General features: G+C 38.8%; 2 protein-coding genes across 2 annotated transcripts in view; both read left to right on the forward strand.

The window, feature by feature from the left end:
- Window positions 1-11: 11 nt before the first annotated feature.
- On the forward strand, window positions 12-14003 carry tubgcp5 (tubulin gamma complex component 5). The gene is made up of 23 exons (XM_033620660.2): window positions 12-566; window positions 675-728; window positions 2705-2813; window positions 3042-3138; window positions 3236-3315; window positions 3839-3974; window positions 4080-4197; window positions 5674-5763; window positions 5969-6062; window positions 6152-6404; window positions 6594-6796; window positions 6893-7008; window positions 7110-7378; window positions 7478-7676; window positions 9325-9513; window positions 9591-9773; window positions 9893-9977; window positions 10802-10922; window positions 11114-11265; window positions 11629-11754; window positions 11908-11996; window positions 12549-12649; window positions 13633-14003. The coding sequence occupies exons 1-23, from the start codon at window positions 430-432 to the stop codon at window positions 13677-13679; spliced, it is 3048 nt and encodes a 1015-aa protein (XP_033476551.2). The 5' UTR covers window positions 12-429; the 3' UTR covers window positions 13680-14003.
- A 4168-nt stretch (window positions 14004-18171) lies between these two features.
- Window positions 18172-19276, forward strand: part of cyfip1 (cytoplasmic FMR1 interacting protein 1) — a 43657-nt gene continuing 42552 nt past the window's right edge. Inside the window, exon 1 of the mRNA XM_033621023.2 lies at window positions 18172-18312. The gene's annotated coding sequence lies outside the window, so the exon portion shown is untranslated. The remainder of the gene's footprint in view (window positions 18313-19276) is intronic.

The raw sequence follows: 19276 nt of genomic DNA on the forward strand, positions 1-19276 counted from the left end.
CGCAATGCATTATGGGAGTTTAGTTAGCAATAAGTGCTGCCTTTGACTAGCTTGTTTTTCGGTAGTATATTCTTAGTAGTAGACATTTAAACATTTCGCTGGCCAAGTTGACAGTTTCAAAACGTGAATTTTTACTTTAAAATAATTGAAATATATTCATTTTTACTTTACTTTAATGTCACGCATGCGCACTCGCTATTAGTCGCTAACGTTTGTTGTTGGAGGCAAACGCCGCGCGCCGATGAAGGAATCAATGGATACATAAATCTGTCGTGTCGTTGCGATAAATGGCGTTATCACTAACATTTTCTTGTCCGTGCTAGCTAGCTAGAATCACCAGGCCAGCAGCAACACTGACAGATAAGTTCTCCTGCTACATGTAGATGCTCGTAGCGTGAAGCTAACTGCGGCACCGCTGTCAACATCAACATGGCACACTGGAGCACCTTCGAAAAGGAGACGGAGAGGGAAACGAAGAAGTTGATAAGATGCATCAGCGGGCTCGAGGAGGATGAGGAGGACCAGAACTTTCAGCTGGCACTGAAGTTTGCCTGGTCTAATTTCAGGTGAGTTAACGCCGTTGACAGGACGGGAGCTAGCTTGGCAGCTTGCTAACATGTAACCAAACGTTAGCCACAAGCGGTGATGTTAGTAACAGTCTCTTCTCTTGACAGGTTTCATCGTTACCTGGACGTGGACAGCCATAAAGTCCAACGCAGTATAAGTGGGTGAGTGTGTGGTGCTAGCTTCTCCTGTCTCTTGTATTACCTACTGTGTTTTACAGGGGCGTAACAGTTATTTTCAGTGGTGGGAGAAGCACTCATATCTTGTACTTTTGTTTCTTTTACAATGCACATTTTTCTTTTATTTCAAAGTTGAAACAACAAGTATGCATCATACACTGCATACGCACTCCCAAAATACCTGCCAGAGATGGGAAAAAAGAACAAATGCAACCAAAGGAACAAAACTATAAAATAAAAGTAATGATATTGGCACATGCACTCACACACTGACATCATCTCCAAGCTCAAATCCAGCTTTCTTTCAGTTACTCTGCACTATTGCATTGACCCCTAAGCTGCATGCAGCCAGCCCGTGTCGACGTATACTGAACATATTACTGATACACATCATAGTGCAGTGAGATTTATTACATGCTGTAAAGCCCTCATTCACCACTGTACGCTTTGTCCCAGGGCTGGTCGGCCTTCTTTGACCTTTCATAGTCTCAGTCACTGGTATCTGTTCATTTATAAAGCCATACTGAAATCTGACTGTAGCTTCTTCAGTCTGAGATCTCAAGACTTAGTTTTGCTGTCTGTTCCTGGTGCACAGACTGAGCTGGGAAAGACAGCTTTTATGTGCTTTGTTCCTCTCACTTGGAATAACCTTCAAGAGGGTTTGAAACTACGTGAATCGGTCTCTCCATCTGATTTTAAGCTCTCATAAGTACAAGGATGAATGGGTCGGTTGGGTCTTGTCATTGTGTGTAGGTTTTCTGGTTTTTCTACCTGCTACTGTGTCTCTTTAATGTGTTTTTTAATGTGTGGTTGTATGGCTGTAACTTCATGTGTGCTACTGTCTCGGCCAGGTCTCCCTAGTTAAAGAGATTCTTGATCTCAGCGGGACTTACCTGGTTAAATATGGGTTAAATAAATAAATAAAAATATTTATCCCGTAGAGAGTATGTTACCCTCTCATAAACAGCCAATTAAGCCATTTTCGTAGTCCATTCTGCCCACGAGGGTGGGTGTTTTTGTCTCTAGTGCTTCAGTATTATCTGTTTTGCTGTTATAAAAGTGAAGTTAATGCATCTCTTCTCAAAACAGGACAAGCCAGAGTCCTGAAGATCCAAGGTTGAATCAAAGATAGACAGTTTTGTAGAAACTTGGACCCTTTTGGACCCTCATCAAAGATAACCTGCTGGATATTTTTCCACCAGTCTTCAAGTCTCATATCTTGTACTTAAGTGAAAGGGCAAGGGACAATAAAGTTTACCTCACCTCACCTTGCAGAAAGGCCCATTTCAGAAAAATGCATGTTCTAATATTGAAACCAGCGTTAATGTAGTAATGTGTTCCTCACTTTAATGTTGCAGCTGGTAAAGGTGGAGCTCATTTTAATTATACTAATGAGTAGCTTGTAAATTCTCCCTGGGCATCAACACAGTCTAATCTTAACTTGTAAGGATAAATCATAATTTATGTGTTGATTATAGTTTGGATTATGAATCTGAATCTGCTCATAACTAAAGTTATCAACTGAATGCAGTGGAGTAAAAAGTACCATATTTTTCTCTTGAGATGTGGTAGAGGAGACGTATAAAGTATGTTTGCATAAAATATGATTGCATGACAAAAACGTAACAAGCTACACTGTTGATGTTCTCTTCCAATCGAACCTTTGTAACACGAGGAATTTGCATCAGTGCTGTCGACCTCTTTCATATCAGAGTCATCTATTGAACATCTGCACAACATAGTCTTTGTTTTCAACAGTATTCTTTATCTTTTTTATTAATAAGTTAAACATAAAGTAGTAAAATCCATCCCTGGATGTTCCATTTTTAAGTTTTTCTGAAGAAGCCTCCCCAAAACTCATCGATCTGATTGATTTTGCCTTCAGGAAGATAATGTTTTTTAATGTCCCATTATATTACACCACAGGTCTTTTGCATGACACTGTCTGCTGTGTTTTCCAGAATCTACGAGAAGCTCATGGTCCACTCAGACTTGAGTAAAGCAGGAAGCTGGATGAGGCTGACTGAAGAGTTCCTGAACTCACCTTTACCTAATACAGATGGAACAAAGGTATGACACAGACATGGGCTGACAGAAAAATCACTCATTAACACATCCCTCAAAACAAATCCTAAATAGATTCCCTTCCTCTTAGCTCATGTGTCCTGAAGCTAAAAGCCCCAGATGTGACAAATTATATACAGCATAGCTTTCTATGTTTTTATTTTATATATATATATATATATATATATATATATATATATATATGTATATATATATATATTTTTTTTTTTGCAGACTGATGTACACTACAGGGTCCTGTCCCTGCTGCTCTTCTTATCGGAGTCCCCCTCAAACACTAACTTTACTGAGAGACCCAGGGTAAAGGAGGCCGGTCAGTGAGACTTAATTTTTACTTGAGGAGCTTTTAAAGCCTTTTAAAATGCTAACATGTCCGTATTAATCACAATGGCTTCATCTTGTGTCTGCAGAAGAGGAGGACAACTTTGACTGGGCTAAATATCTGATGGAGGGTGAGGACATAGACATCGGACCATATCCAGATACCCCTGTGAGTACATCATAACCAGACCCACCCTGTATGGACATTAATGTGTGCAGTACCCACAGCCAAATATTGTTGTATTTTACTGTGGGTGTGTAGGTATGGAGGAGGAAAAGTCTCAATAGATAACCAAGTGTATTAATAAACAAATACAGAAACAAAAAGAAATAAATTTAAGATTATTTATGTCCTGTTTCTCGATCATTTATTTTTTACAGCATTTCTTTTTATGCATTTATCTGTTTATTTCACCACTTATTTATTATTTTTTTTCCTTAAATCTATTTATGCATTTTTTATTTTTGTGCTTATTTTAGCATTTATTTTTTTGTTTTATTCATTTATTTCTGTATTTATTTAATTATTTATTCCAGTATTTATTTATACATTTACTAATTTATGTATTTATTTACACTTAAGTCTTTTTTTTGTCCTCTACATGTTAAAGCTGTGGTAAAATAAGCATTATAATAGCCCCCCATCTAGTCTGCATGGATTTCCATCTACATCAGTCTTGCCTGTTTTTTAGGAATGGTCTGAGGAGGAGAGCGAGGATGAAGACAGCCAGGAGCCAATCAGCAGGGAGGACTCTGGGATCCAGTTGGACAGAACGCCCCAGGAAGACCAGGACATCAACAACAAGACAGTTCCAGTTACATGGACAGGTGCGAACAGATCACGCAGCATCTTCATTACACGCATCTGTGTGTCTACAGTATGCTTAAGCTCATTTTGAATATTCAAAATGACCCTAGTTTATGTCCTTCCAGTGGGTGAGCCTGACGCCCGGGCCTGGCTCGAACAGCACGTAGTGACGCCGTACTGGGTGGCTCATGCTCCTCGATTTCCTCACAGCTTGCATTTACACTCCAACTTGCTCAATGTGTGGTGAGTATGTAGACTTAACTTGAGAATATAGTATGAATGCACTGATTCAGTTTTTTTACAGCAGTGTTTGGGACACTTTTGTAGAAATACAGATATCAGTATAGAAGTATTTATGCCAAATTTGTTATGGCTTCAGGGCTCAAGAATAAAGTCATAAGTCGGGGCGGCTGTGGCTCAGAGGTAGAGTGGGTCGTCCACTAATCAGAAGATCGATGGTTTGATCTCTAGATCCTCCAGTTTGCATGTCATAGTATCCTTGGGCAAGATACTGAACCCTAAATTGCTCCCGATGGCTGTTCTATCAGTGTGTGAGTGCGTGTGAGTGGTTACTGAGTAGCCTCGGCCACCAGTGTGTGAATGGATGAATGTGACATGTAACCAAAAAGCGATTTGAGTGGTGAGCAGACTAGGAAAGCGCTGAACAAGTGCAGTCCATTTACCCTTTATTTATAGAGGGAAAAAAGAAGTTCAAGAATATAACAGTGTTGTAAGTTATCATGAGACTGAGAAGATAAAATTACATGTTCATTTGTTTTATCTTTTCCCAACTGTAAATATGTAAAGTTACCATTCTCTTTGCGGAAGACTTGTGTTTTGACTATAATGTTATTTTCCTATGAACTGTATACAATTTGACATAGGACAAATACAGTTTTCTCATTCAAATTATTTCTTTTCTTCTCAAAATATTAAGACTTTTTTCTTTTAAAAAAAATGACTTTTGTCATGTCGATTTATGACTTTATTTTGGTCATATCATCATCTATTTTTGAAAAATTATGACTTTAATGACGTGATTTTATGATGTATTTCCCCCCAAAGCATAATGATTGTGCTCTTAATCTCACAATTAATTTTCATTTATTTTTTATTTCTGTGTGATGCCAAACATTTGGCACATTTCACATGAGATCACGAGACCTTACTGTTTTACATACATCTTCCTGTCTTGTGTATACAAAGCATGTGGAAAAGGAAAAGAAAAGAAACACAGACAAAAACAATATCATAAATTAACTGTTCACTTAAGGAACTATTAAATATCTACAGATTATCTCGATAAAGAGCTTTTATTTCCCCAAATAATATTTTTTTCTTGAATGCTAGGCCTACTTTTTTAAAGCTGGTACCAGTATTCAGTATTTCTCAGCCATATCAGCCATAGAAAATATTCGTTTCTGTAATAGTTGAAGCACAAATGCAATTACATTTTCAGGAATTTTTAACATAATTAGGTGGTCTAAACAACAGCAACTGTACTGTACTTTCAGAAGTGTTTGATTTCTTGCTAATTTGGCTGTTGTGTTAAATAACACTCTATTTATTAATATAGTCATTTAAAACCAGCCAATAGTGTGTCTGTTTATCAGTTAATCATTATAAAATGGACTGTTTGGCAAACATGGACGTTAACTTTGTGGTATTTGTGAGTTTAAGTGATAAGAAATGTTCACCCTCAGCTTTCTCTGTTCTCAGGGATCAGCACCTATATAACACTGATCCATTGTATCTGCCGGAAGAAAAGGCCTTTGTCACGGAGACCCAAGTAATACGGGAGACCTTGTGGTAAGATGTGATGATGCTGTGGTGCGTGACTAATGACACCAGCTCACAAAGAAACTATATCTCCTACGCTCTAACAAGTTGTACCTTTTTATTATCTTGTAAATCCCCAAACAATCAAGTCCTGATTATTGCTTTGACAGACACGTATTAACACCTTGATTTTTGTGTTCCTATGAAGTTGAGCTCTGTGACTGTTTTGTTGCAGGCTCCTCTCTGGGGTTAAGAAACACTTCATATTCCAACACCATGATGGAAAAGTGTCAGTAAGGAACAACGTGGTGGTAACTCATCTGACCAGTGTAAGCTCTGAATATTTTGTGTTTCATCTTATTAAATGTGGCGTCTGTCCGCTGTAGCAAACACAGTCTTTTCTCTTTCCGTGCTGCAGAACTGTCTGCGCTCTGTTCTGGAGCATATCGCTGTGTACGGCCAGGCGGTGTTCAGGCTGCAGAGGTTCATAGACGAGGTGACGGGTTACAGCTCGGAGCCGTGCCCACCGGGCTCCAGTTCCTCCTACAGCTCCAAGAAGGGCTCTGAGCCTCCCTTCAGGACCTACCAGGCCTTTGTGTGGGCACTCAACAAGTACTTCACCAGCTTCAAAGAGGAGCTGACCACAATTGAGAGAGAGCTCATATGCAATGGCAAGTGCAAGTATGCTCAGGGGGCTGGAATGGTCGGGTAACTTTCGAAATGGTACTATAACTTTACATTACTGGGTAATACCAACATAAGATGGTGTTCCAGTGTATCTATATAGTCGTAGTATTTGATTTGTAAGGGAACTATGTCGTCTGTCAGCTGCTGTTTGATGTGTCCTCCTCTTTTTTTAGATGAGACGGTGACCCTGTCTGCGGTTCTGGAGCGACTCAACCCTCACTTGGCACAGATCAAAGTGCTCCACAAAGTCTTCTGCACCGGGGTCGCAGAAGTCCCCCCCGAGACCCCGAATGTGGTGCGGGCCTCTCACCTGCTCAACACGCTGTACAAAGCTATCATAGAGTACGACAGCGCCGGGGAAGCATCGGAGCAAGCTGTGAGTTTGTCCTGAGTGATAATCTCGGTGAATTCATCTCATAAAGGAAATAATCTGTGTGCATGATTACTCCTGTGTGTCGTCTTCCGTTGTTAGGTGGCCCTGTTGTTTTCTCTGTGGACGGAGACCGTTAGACCGTATCTGGAGATTGTGGATGAGTGGATTGTTCACGGCCACTTGTTTGACCCCGCCAAAGAGTTCATCATCCAGAGGTGAGTAGCAGAGATTATGAAACAAGAATATTTAAACATTTTGGTGTCTACACTTACAGTAACTGACAGAGGCGTTTGATTGTTTTGTGTTTCTCGCTCAGGAACAAGGACGTCCCAGTGAACCACAGGGACTTCTGGTACGCCACCTACACACTGTACAGTGTGTCTGAGACGGTGGATAACGAGGAGAAGCTGAACGATGCAGCCAGCGGAAGCTCCGGAGGGGATCAGGGCTCCAGCAACAGGCAGCTCACCATGGTGTCCTTCCTCAAACCTGTGCTCAAGCAGATCATCATGGCAGGGAAGTCCATGCAGCTGCTGAAGAATCTGGACTGCAAGGAGACAGAGCAGTCTGAGAGATCCTCCAGAGGTCAGTGATTGCTTTTCTGCACCTCAGCTTGTAAAGGTTTGGGGTTTATTTTACTAAACAGAACAGTGTTGCTGTATTTTTTAACATTTTGCATTACAGATGCAGAGAGGAAGAGTTTATACACGCTGTTTCTGGAGTCAGTGCAGTCCCGCCTTTGCAGCCAAGAGGGGTCGCCCACAGACACAGTCACCGAACAACAAGCCACTAAGAGGAGCCTCATAAAGATGCAGTCCATCATTGCACAGCACCTGGAGATCGAAGACGTCCATGATCCACTGCTGGCCATCAACTTTGCAAGGTGAGCAGTTACCACCACATTCATATTACAGATAACCCCTCAGACTACTAGAATGATTTTGGTTCCGCTCAGGCCTCGTCCACATTGACACGGATGTTTTTGAAAATGAGTTTTTTCCCTCCTTTGTTCTCCAAATTATTTTTAAAAAATCTCTGCACATCTGAATGTATGACAGGTGCATCTGAGGAGGTGTAATCTTGAAGACAAGGGAAGAGCTGCTGCACACTGTCTCTCTTATTGCACAAGAAAAAATACAACAACAAACAACACAACAATAAAACACAAAATCTGAAACAATACAGCTCTGGTGCAGACAAGTAACCCAAACATCTGTCTACAGGTGTGTCCTTAGCTGGCTTTTAAGAGAAACCACAGAGTCAGCAGATCATAAGAGAGCAGGCAGGGCGTTTCAGAATTTAGGCTCTACGGCCGCAAAAGCTTTATCACTACTGGTCTTAATGGGTGTGCAAGGGACAAACACAAATTTAGGGGATTTGATCAAAGAGAGCGAGCTGAAGAATACAGATGAAGTAGTTCAGCTATATAAGAAGGAGCCTGACTGTGTAATGCTCTCTAAGTAAGAATGAGCATGCCAAACCAACAGGCAGCGATAGAATGATAACCTCACAGCCACACAAAGAAGAAGATGTTGACCAATTAGAAGCCTGAAAAAAGCTTTTATCTAAAGGACACCTATGTAGGACGTTCTGACGCCTCCGTTCTTCACTGTAGTGGAAGAGAAACTGGCACTGTTTTGGCCAAGTCCGCCCAAATAGTGCCAGGGTGTCTGAAGGTCATTAAATAGTTTTACATTTGAATTTGTGAAGTCTAACTTGTCACAAACATTTCATCTAATTTATTTATCCTTCTTCATTTATTTTTGATGAAATGAGTCAAGTTCCTCTGCATGAAAGTCCTCATTTCTGATGTTACAAATGTTTAACCTACCAATGAACCTAATACTGTCTGTTAATTTATACTTGCTGGCAAAATGTAGATTAACCTAACTCACTCTAATCACCATATTCCTGCATAAAACCTCCCTCTGCACAGGACCATGTACATACTACTTCACTTCATACTGATGCCTAAATACAAAAAAAGTCTGTCCTAAATTTGGTTAAAATATTGGATAAAAGTCTTTGAAAGTATTAAGTCCGAGTGTCTGATACCTGTAGACCCACTGCTTTGCACAAAATGTTGCCTCATCTGTGACGCCTCACAAAGTAGATAACAGCGCACACTCTCACGTCACAAGGCAAAAATTTTGTTTGCTCTGTCTACACGCCAACACTAAAAATGAAATTTCTGAAAATCTTCACCCTGGATGAAGTTTTACTGTTTTCAGTGACTCTAAAATGCAGTTTGTGTCTGGACGAAGAGGCCAAAACACACAGAAAAAGCTACATTTTCAAAAATACCCAAATAAATTTTGTTAGAAAACAAAAACACTCTTGTAACCCACAGCTGTTATCCTTTAAAGAATAAAGCTTAGTGCTTCAATTCAGTCATCATTTCTATGATGCCTTTTACAGCTACTGGTTCTATAATCTCTTGAATGCTTCTGTCCAAAGATTTCGAAAACGGATTATATTTTGTTTGTGAATTTTGAAATCTGAAGTATCTCTGGTGTGTGTCCCTCCTTCAGGCTGTACTTGGAGCAGAGTGACTTCCATGAGCGTTTCTCTGGAGGCGATTTCATCGTGGACCGCTCGTCTCAGTCTGTCACCTGCCAAACATTTGAGCTCACGCTGCGCTCCTGCCTCTACCCCCACATCGAGAGGAGGTACATCGAGTGCTGTGGGAACCTCATGAAGACTCTGAAAAAAGACTACAGGTGAGCATCTGTCTCTGTTTTTTTTTTTTTTTTTGTCAGAGTATACAGATCATCTGAGTGTCTCTATGTCTCCACAGGCTGCTGGAATACCTCCAAGCCATGAGGAACTATTTCCTGCTGGAAGCTGGAGACACCATGTACGACTTCTACACAGCCATCTTTGACAAGGTGCAGGAGAAGGAGAGCTGGCAGCAACTGTCTTTTCTCAACGTTCAGCTGCAGGAGGCAGTTGGACAGCGCTACCCAGAGGACAGCAGCAGGTACTACATGTACTTATTGGTCAAGAATCAGATTGAAGGTCTGTGAGGACAATTAGGTTTTTTTTTCTTTTTATATTATTGAAAAGTCAATATTTTCCCCAACATTTCATGTTTTATAGGTTGTCAATCTTCTTGGAGGCCATCGACCCCGCCAGGAAAAAACATCCTGTGAATAATCTTGAAGTGCTAACCCTAGGGTACAAGGTAAACAACATAAATATATATGTTATGTATATGTTACTCTCCACTATGGAGGATGAAAAATTAAACAAGTATCAGAAATAGATAAATTAATAAATAAATGCTGAAATAAATACTTAAGTAAATGCATAAATGCAGAGGTCTTACCTCATTAACATAGAGAAGCATAAATAAATTTACTTACAAAAATGTAGAAATAAACTTACATGTAGATATTTATATTTATTTATGTCCTGTTTAATTATCAACTTTTATTTATTTATCTACAAATTTCTACTTTATTTCAACATTTTTTAATTTCTTCTTTCTTTTATTTAGTTATGTATTTAATTCAGCATTTTTTTATTCTTTTATTTATTTAGATCTGCATTTATTTATTCATTTTTTATCACCCTATTTATTTATTCCTGTATTTATTTATTTTTACAGTTATTTAATTATTTATATATTTAATTGTACATGTATTTATTTATTTATCTATTAATTCCTGTATTTATTTGCACATTTATTGATTTATTCCTGTATTTATTTTTAAAGTTATTTATTTCTGTCTATATGTATTTGTATATTTATTGATTTATTTATTCCTGTATTTATTGTTACAGTTATTTATGTATTTCTATATTTATTTGTACATTCATTTATTTATTCATTAATTCCTGTATTTATTGTTACAGTTATGTATTTATTTCTATATTTATTTGTACATTTATTGATTTATTTATTCCTGTATTTATTTACACATTTATTGATTTATTCCTGTATGTATTTACACATTTATTGATTTATTCCTGTATTTATTTAATTTATTTACTGGTACTCCACAGGTTCCCTGGCCTGTTGACATTGTGATCAGCTCTGAGTGTCAGAAGATCTACAATCAAGTGTTTCTCCTCCTGCTGCAGATCAAATGGGCCAAATACAGTTTGGACACAGTGCGGTTCAGTGGTATGTCGTGCTTATTTATTACTGTAGCACTTTAATATCAACATGATGAACTTAATGAACATTAAGATCCACTAATTGATATATATAAAAAACACCTTCTCATGTGTGAATATTCTCAGGATATGGAGCATCTCCTCAGTAGATTTTCAGTACGATTTCTAATATGTGAGATATAATTTTGTTTCTTATAGATTTCACAGATGTCACTAAGAAACTGGAGGGAGCGCTGGCTGAGGAGGTAAAAGTCAAAGAGCCTATAAATCAGCAGATTCACCGGATGTGTCTGCTGCGGGTCAAACTGATGCATTTTGTCAACAGCCTGCACAACTACATCATGACCAGGGTGAGTCGTGGAGCCGACCTTTTCACAGCAGACATTAACATTCATAGACTTCACGGAGTGTCACTAATAACATTAACGAGCCACAAAACAAGGACCAACACAGACGCTAAATTAAATTTGCCCGTTATTAATTCTGTGAAATGTCAAAATGTCTTCCATCAAAAGAAAAGAAGTATTTTTAAATCCAAAGCAGTTACTGTATGCTGCAGGTAAAATCTGAGACTATTGTAAGTTACAGTGGTGGTGTATTTAAGTACAGCAGGAAAGTACAGCATTTTGATTAAAACCACTTGTATGATCCTTCAAGTTGAAATTTGATCATTTGCATATAGTCTGAACTCCGTCTGCTTCGTCTGTCGGCAGATTCTGCACAGCACAGGACTGGAGTTTCAGCACCAAGTACAGGAAGCAAAGGACCTGGACCAGCTGATCAAGATCCATTACAGATATTTGGCAACCATTCACGACCGCTGCCTCCTGAGGGAGAAGGTAAACAGTACTCACAGGAAAGAATAGGTGTAACTGAAGATGTGGTTGAGGGCAGCTGTTGTTAACTCTACACGATAGTTCACTGCTGTTTGCTCTCTTTATTTATCACATTTCATGTATCCACTGTGATCCAATGCTGTTGTGTTTTCTCAGGTCAGTTTTGTGAAGGAGGCAATAATGAAGGTTCTCAATCTGGTCCTCATCTTCTCTGACCGGTGGCAAGCTGGATTTGGAGCCTGGAAGTAAGTAAGAGCTTTTTACGGAGCCCCTCTGGGGTCACATGGTAGAGGAAAAAACTCCAAACCCTGCCCTCATATTTACAAAACATGCGCTTTGTTTTGTCATCTGGTTTTATATCAGAATGCATATTTGATGCTGCCCATGGAGTAGCGACACATTTTATGAAATACAACCAAGATACATGCACCTGATATGAAATAGGCTGTTAGAGTGCTGGAAATGTCACAGTCGCAATTTATGTTTTATTTATTATCTTATTCATTAATTATTTATTCAAAATAAACACAGAAATCATAGTGTAGGCGAGCTAACGGGAAAGGTTTTATTCCAGTGACATTTGTGTTTATCAAACAGAACTGGGTTCAAAAGAAAGATAAGAACTTTATCTTTCTAATAACACCAAAACATACATATTTTTAAATCAGTGGATAAAACTGGTGCAGATGTCGGTGCCAGTTGAAAGTATGGCAGTATTTTTTTATGGACAGATGTTAGTGACCCAGTCAGAGGGGTAACAAGATGCACTGATTGCGAATCTTATCTTTTACTTTCAGGATTGAGTCCATTGATAAAATGGAATCTGATTTCAAAAATTGTCACATGTTCCTTGTGACGATACTCAACAAGGCTGTGTGTCGTGGCTCCTTCCCTCACTGTAAGTAAAACCCTGATCCAGGCCTCTGATTTCCAGTAAACTACATGTCACATTGATGCTTTGTTAGTTCATGAAGGCCCTGTTTCTACCAAACACTTTTAGTATGGTACCTTTGGAACCAACAGTAACCCTTCAGACATGGTACCTAGAACCAAACATTTCCACTGCAAACAGTACCCTTGAACGTGGGCGGGGTTGTTGTCACTCACTGCTCCGTCCAGCACTCACTGTATTTCCTCCTTTATCAGTCTGCATCTCGGTTATCATCCAGAGAACGAGGTTACATTTCCAGAACATTTGTGCATTTAGTCTTTCTCAGGCAAGCTCTGGGGTTTAGTGTTGCTGTAGCCCACAGGAACGATGCTCTGCAACACTTTTTTTCTCCACATGAGGTATTGGAATATATGCCGTCCCCATCGATATTATTATTACTATATTATTACGATATTATTACACAGTGAAATTTAAGGTGTGTTGATGGATTCACATTGTCAACTCATGCATTGAGTAATATTACAAGTTAATGTTCCACCTTAAAAGTTGCCGGCAGTCGGCCCAGTGAATTATTTTTTCTCAGACTCCAGCTGCTGTGAGAGGCAGCATGTTATAGTTACAGTTTACTAATAAAACTCTCCACAGTATGAACAGTGGTTACATGAGCCTCAATACCAGCCACAACTCAGCCCTGAGCAGAGTGACCGTCCTCTACTGACCAATCAGACTGCAGTGTTCACAGCTCCACCTTTTAGTACCAGATCTGTGTGCTAGGTTCCCCACCAGAGGAGGGGGGGGGGCAAACATGGGGACGGTACAGAACGATTTCATTGGTACCATCCACAACTTTTCACAGTGGAAACAGAAAAAAAAGTGTCCCAAACTGAACTGTCCTATACTGCTTGGTGAAACGGGGCTTAAGTCATACCTTATCCAGAGCTAGGTGGAATTAACAAGAATGAATGTCTTTTCTTCTCCTCTTTGCACAGTGGAGTCTCTGGCCCTCTCCCTGATGGCAGGGTTTGAACAGTGCTGAGGAGCCATGCGTGCGTCTGTTCTGATGTGATGGACTGAACTCCACTGTTTGCTTCTCTGTCTCATTGCTGTCTGCTCTCTGACTGCTGTCATTGTTCATGATGATGTGCAACGTATGATGTCACTAGCTGCTCCGACTGCTGGAGACAGACTTGGACTACGACATGTTAGAAGATCACCTGTGTCAAACAAGCTTCCTGTGAACAAACATCAGCTTCTATATTTAAAACAATGTTTTGTAAATGTGTTTTTTTATAAGCTGTTGTGTAAACTGTAAATAATGTGTAAATATATAAAGCACAATAAATCTTGCACAGTGATGTAAGCATGTGTCATGTTGTTTAAAGCTCTGAAATTCAGCCCTTGTTTCATAAATTATTATATGTCAAGACACTGCAGTTGATGCCTGTAACAAGATAGTCCCTGTAAGGAAAGAACTGACACAAAACTGAATAGATATGTTAATGGGAGACGCTGCAGGTTTATACACTACTCAATTTTGAATTTTGATTTTGGTCTTTTTTGCTGCCGTAACGTCTTTTACAGACTAGTGGAAAGAAAATGTCCAAAACACACATGTAGGGGTTTATTGTAGTTCAGATCCCTGTCCTGTAAAATTAATACAAATGGTGCATATCTTATCTGATGTTAAGATTTATTTTCTGTTCAGTTAATTTAGTTTTTGTCTAAAAATGTATGAAATTTTACAATACATATCATTAAAGGTGGTTTGTCAGTTTTCTCCTCATACTCTGAGACACTTCAGTAGCACGTACATAAACCAACCTTTATAGTTTTATTCCTGTCTATATTTGGAAGATCTTTACAGACGGGTTGGTTCATATATCATTCATAACCTATTAACATAGCTGTTTAGCCTTAAACATTTTATTTCTGAAAATATGGCGAAAATAGATTTCATTTAACTTTATTTTTTGAATGGCTGTTGACAACGTTAACCAATCTATGGAGTGATAAAAAGAGATCCAAAATTTTTTCTGTAAACATTTCACTGTCATATGTCGATAAAATGAAACAAGAATTTTGACCATGTTTATATGTTCAGATTTATTTTCTGGACATGTATGAAAAGTAATTGCACATTTATTTTGATTATGACCCATATTCTAACAAAATTTCAGAACACTTGTAATACACAAAATGTATTGTCTTAATTTAAGTTATCAACTGGGTATGTTTAATGGTGTTATTTAAACCATATTCACTTGTATTGTCTTATTTTTTTCTGTAAAAATAAATGAAATTTTACAATACATATCTTTAAAGGCCATTCTCGCAAAATTATTTTTTTCCCATGAGACTTCAGTAGCACTTACATACACAAAATATTCTGAAGGCTTTTATTTCAGGTTTTGTTCATATATCACTCATATCCTGATTTACAGAACATTTTATTTCTAAAAACATAGCGACAATGGTTGTTTGTTTTTTTTGTGTGGCTGTTGACAGTATTAACTGATTTATGGAGTGATAAAAAAAAGATCCAAAATTCCATCTCTATGTCAATAAAATGAAAAAAACTGTGAGCCTGGTTTCATCCAATGTCAACATCTATTCTCTGGAAATTTATGTAAGTTATTGCATATTTAAACAATATTTCAGAAAACTTTATTGTCTATGAAAAAAAATATTGTCAATGTAAGTAAACAACTGGGTGAGTTTAATGGTGATATTTATACAATATTCACTTGTAGTATCTTATTTTTTTTCTAGAAATGTATGAAATTTTACATTATATATTTTTAACCCTCTAAAATGTGGAGCGACATCACTTTTCTTGTGCTGCTCTCAGACAGCTTTTGCAAGTATTTAAACCTTTGAGCCTTGAGCAAATTGGTGTGGTTGCTTTCAAAAACATAGGAAAAAAAGGCAATGAGCAACTTTGTAAATAACAATGAATGTCCCACAAATTTCAAAAAAATAAAAATGAAATAAAAAAATTAGAAAATTATTTGAAAAGTGGGGGGGGGGATAAAACACGCTAGATGGAAACTATATTCATAATTGTTATTACTACATTTCAAAAATATGTTACAGAATTCTTTTTTCTTTTTTTTTTTAAATTTTCTCTGTTTTTACTAATTTCTTGCTCATTTTTTGGGTCATTTCTACTTTAGCTGCTCATTGCCTTATTACCATGCTTTTTTGTTTATTGTTTTTTAAATCAAGCCAATATGCTCAGGTTTCAAAGGGTTAAAGGCCATTTCTCAAAATTAATTTTATCTCATGATACTCAACTTCAGCAGCACTTACATACACCAGACTTTTTTTTTAGTTTTAATCCTGCCTATATGTTATAAATTATGATTTATAGAGTGCTTTGTTTTTAAAAATATGGTGAATTTTTAATCTATTTTTTGGCTGTTTTTTTTTTTTTGTGTTTGCATTTACTTTGATTTTCAAGAAATATAACCAATACATAATTATATCAACATACAAAAGACAAAAAATACATTCAAATTTTAACAAATAAATAAATAAATTCAAATAATTAAAAAAAAGTTTCTCTTGCAGCCAGTAATCAGTACAGTACTTATACACCGCTGGTTATATTTTATATAAAGTGTACAGTACAGGCCAAAAGTTTGGACACACCTTCTCATTCAATGTGTTTTCTTTATTTTCATGACTATTTACATTGTAGATTCTCACTGAAGGCATCAAAACTATGAATGAACACATGTGGAGTAATGTACTTAACAAAAAAAGGTGAAATAACTGAAAACATGTTTTATATTCTAGTTTCTTCAAAATAGCCACCCTTTGCTCTGATTACTGCTTTGCACACTCTTGGCATTCTCTCCATGAGCTTCAAGAGGTAGTCACCTGAAATGTTTTTCCAACAGTCCTGAAGGAGTTCCCAGAGGTGTTTAGCACTTGTTGGCCCCTTTGCCTTCACTCTGCGGTCCAGCTCACCCCAAACCATCTGGATTGGGTTCAGGTCCGGTGACTGTGGAGGCCAGGTCATCTGCCGCAGCACTCCATCACTCTCCTTCTTGGTCAAATAGCCCTTACACAGCCTGGAGGTGTGTTTGGGGTCATTGTCCTGTTGAAAAATAAATGATTGTCCAACTAAACGCAAACCGGATGGGATGGCATGTCGTTGCAGAATGCTGTGGTAGCCATGCTGGTTCAGTGTGCCTTCAATTTTGAATAAATCCCCAACAGTGTCACCAGAAAAACACCCCCACACCATCACACCTCCTCCTCCATGCTTCACAGTGGGAACCAGGCATGTGGAATCCATCCGTTCACCTTTTCTGCATCTCACAAAGACACGGCGGTTGGAACCAAAGATCTCAAATTTGGACTCATCAGACCAAAGCACAGATTTCCACTGGTCTAATGTCCATTCCTTGTGTTTCTTGGCCCAAACAAATCTCTTCTGCTTGTTGCCTCTCCTTAGCAGTGGTTTCCTAGCAGCTATTTGACCATGAAGGCCTGATTGGCGCAGTCTCCTCTTAACAGTTGTTCTAGAGATGGGTCTGCTGCTAGAACTCTGTGTGGCATTCATCTGGTCTCTGATCTGAGCTGCTGTTAACTTGCCATTTCTGAGGCTGGTGACTCGGATGAACTTATCCTCAGAAGCAGAGGTGACTCTCGGTCTTCCTTTCCTGGGTCGGTCCTCATGTGTGCCAGTTTGGTTGTAGCGCTTGATGGTTTTTGCGACTCCACTTGGGGACACATTTAAAGTTTTTGCAATTTTCCGGACTGACTGACCTTCATTTCTTAAAGTAACGATGGCCACTCGTTTTTCTTTAGTTAGCTGATTGGTTCTTGCCATAATATGAATTTTAACAGTTGTCCAATAGGGCTGTCGGCTGTGTATTAACCTGACTTCTGCACAACACAACTGATGGTCCCAACCCCATTGATAAAGCAAGAAATTCCACTAATTAACCCTGATAAGGCACACCTGTGAAGTGGAAACCATTTCAGGTGACTACCTCTTGAAGCTCATGGAGAGAATGCCAAGAGTGTGCAAAGCAGTAATCAGAGCAAAGGGTGGCTATTTTGAAGAAACTAGAATATAAAACATGTTTTCAGTTATTTCACCTTTTTTTGTTAAGTACATAACTCCACATGTGTTCATTCATAGTTTTGATGCCTTCAGTGAGAATCTACAATGTAAATAGTCATGAAAATAAAGAAAACGCATTGAATGAGAAGGTGTGTCCAAACTTTTGGCCTGTACTGTATATTAATGCAGTAAAATCCGTGCCCCGTGCTGTGTAGCGCGGGTTGAGCGGGGGAAGGTGTTTGGGCACTAATCGCCCTCCATACCCCGGGGCAGATTACATTCCTTTGACTCTACCTTTCATCCTCCGCGTCCCTGCCCTGGTGGAGGAGGTTAGCACCACAGCGCAGCGCAGAGCAGAGTTTCCTGTTGAGTTTCCCTGTTTGACGGACAGGAACTCCCTGCTCTCTGCTTCCCTCCCCCGCCCATGATAATAACACCGACCGAGGAAAGATTCCTCCGGTCGACGACAGAGAAAACTGATAACTTGGACTGAGTGTGTCTCAGTCTCCAGAGGGATCGACACTCCGGCTTAATGGCGGTTTAGCTTTGGTTTATAACCGGACAACTTTTCCCTGCTAACCGACAACTCCGGGTGAGTAGAGCTGAGTGGTCGCGAAGTTGAGTGTGTTCAGCTAAAGTTGACCAAACCACGGTGGAGGAAAAAAGTTTAGCGTCACAGCTTCGGGTGTAGCCGCTCGTTAACGGCGCTTCGGTAAATTTGTCCGTTAGAAACAGATTTAAAATGTACTTCAGTTCTTAGCTCGCGGACGTTACCAGCCTGTTGCAAAGCAAAGCCATTTTCCTGGCTCGCAGGCCCGAGCTGTGACTAATCTCAGGCCACGGCACGGAGCAGGGATATACAGCCATTACAGTCACCTACAGGTCGGACTACAGCAGTTTTTTAACACCATAATCTCACTATTACCAAATATTTTATTTCTCTGAACTCTGTTTTATAAGAATTTATCACTAGGTGTGAGCTGGAGTAGAAAGTTATGTGTCCATCAGGTGTGATAGCCGCAGTATGATGAAGTTTCTGTCAAAAAGTTGAAGTTATACACTTTAAATTGAGCTACTTGTCTGCCATAGAGTGCACAATGTGAACCTGAGTCCTTATATTTTTGGGAATCTCTGTCTTTTCTTTTCTGTTTGCTCCTTTGGGAAATACTGTAATAGGATAGTTGCGTTCAGGAACCAGACTGTATTCCACACCCTCCTGATGATGCGTTCACAGCCCAGCCGTTCACTCCACATTGGGGCTGCAGCTAACCATTATTTTCATAAACCAGGGGTTATGATACCGTAATATTATTTTTTTAAAAATCTGTCTGGAGGTGCAATACGTATTTGTGCCTTGTAATAAAGGTAACACAACCTAATAAATCTAAATTAGTCAATCATTGTTACTAATAGTTCTATATGAGCATTTATTAATATGTTTTACCACAATGTTGTTACTCTCCAATGCTATTTGTGATTATTTGGTACTGTGCCGTTGCAGTGTTTGCTATGAAAGCAAACAAATCTGTCCAAGCACGTTTAAAATCTTGATTTTC

Source organism: Epinephelus lanceolatus, chromosome 6 (genome assembly GCF_041903045.1).
Source record: "Epinephelus lanceolatus isolate andai-2023 chromosome 6, ASM4190304v1, whole genome shotgun sequence".
Lineage (NCBI taxonomy): Eukaryota > Metazoa > Chordata > Actinopteri > Perciformes > Serranidae > Epinephelus > Epinephelus lanceolatus.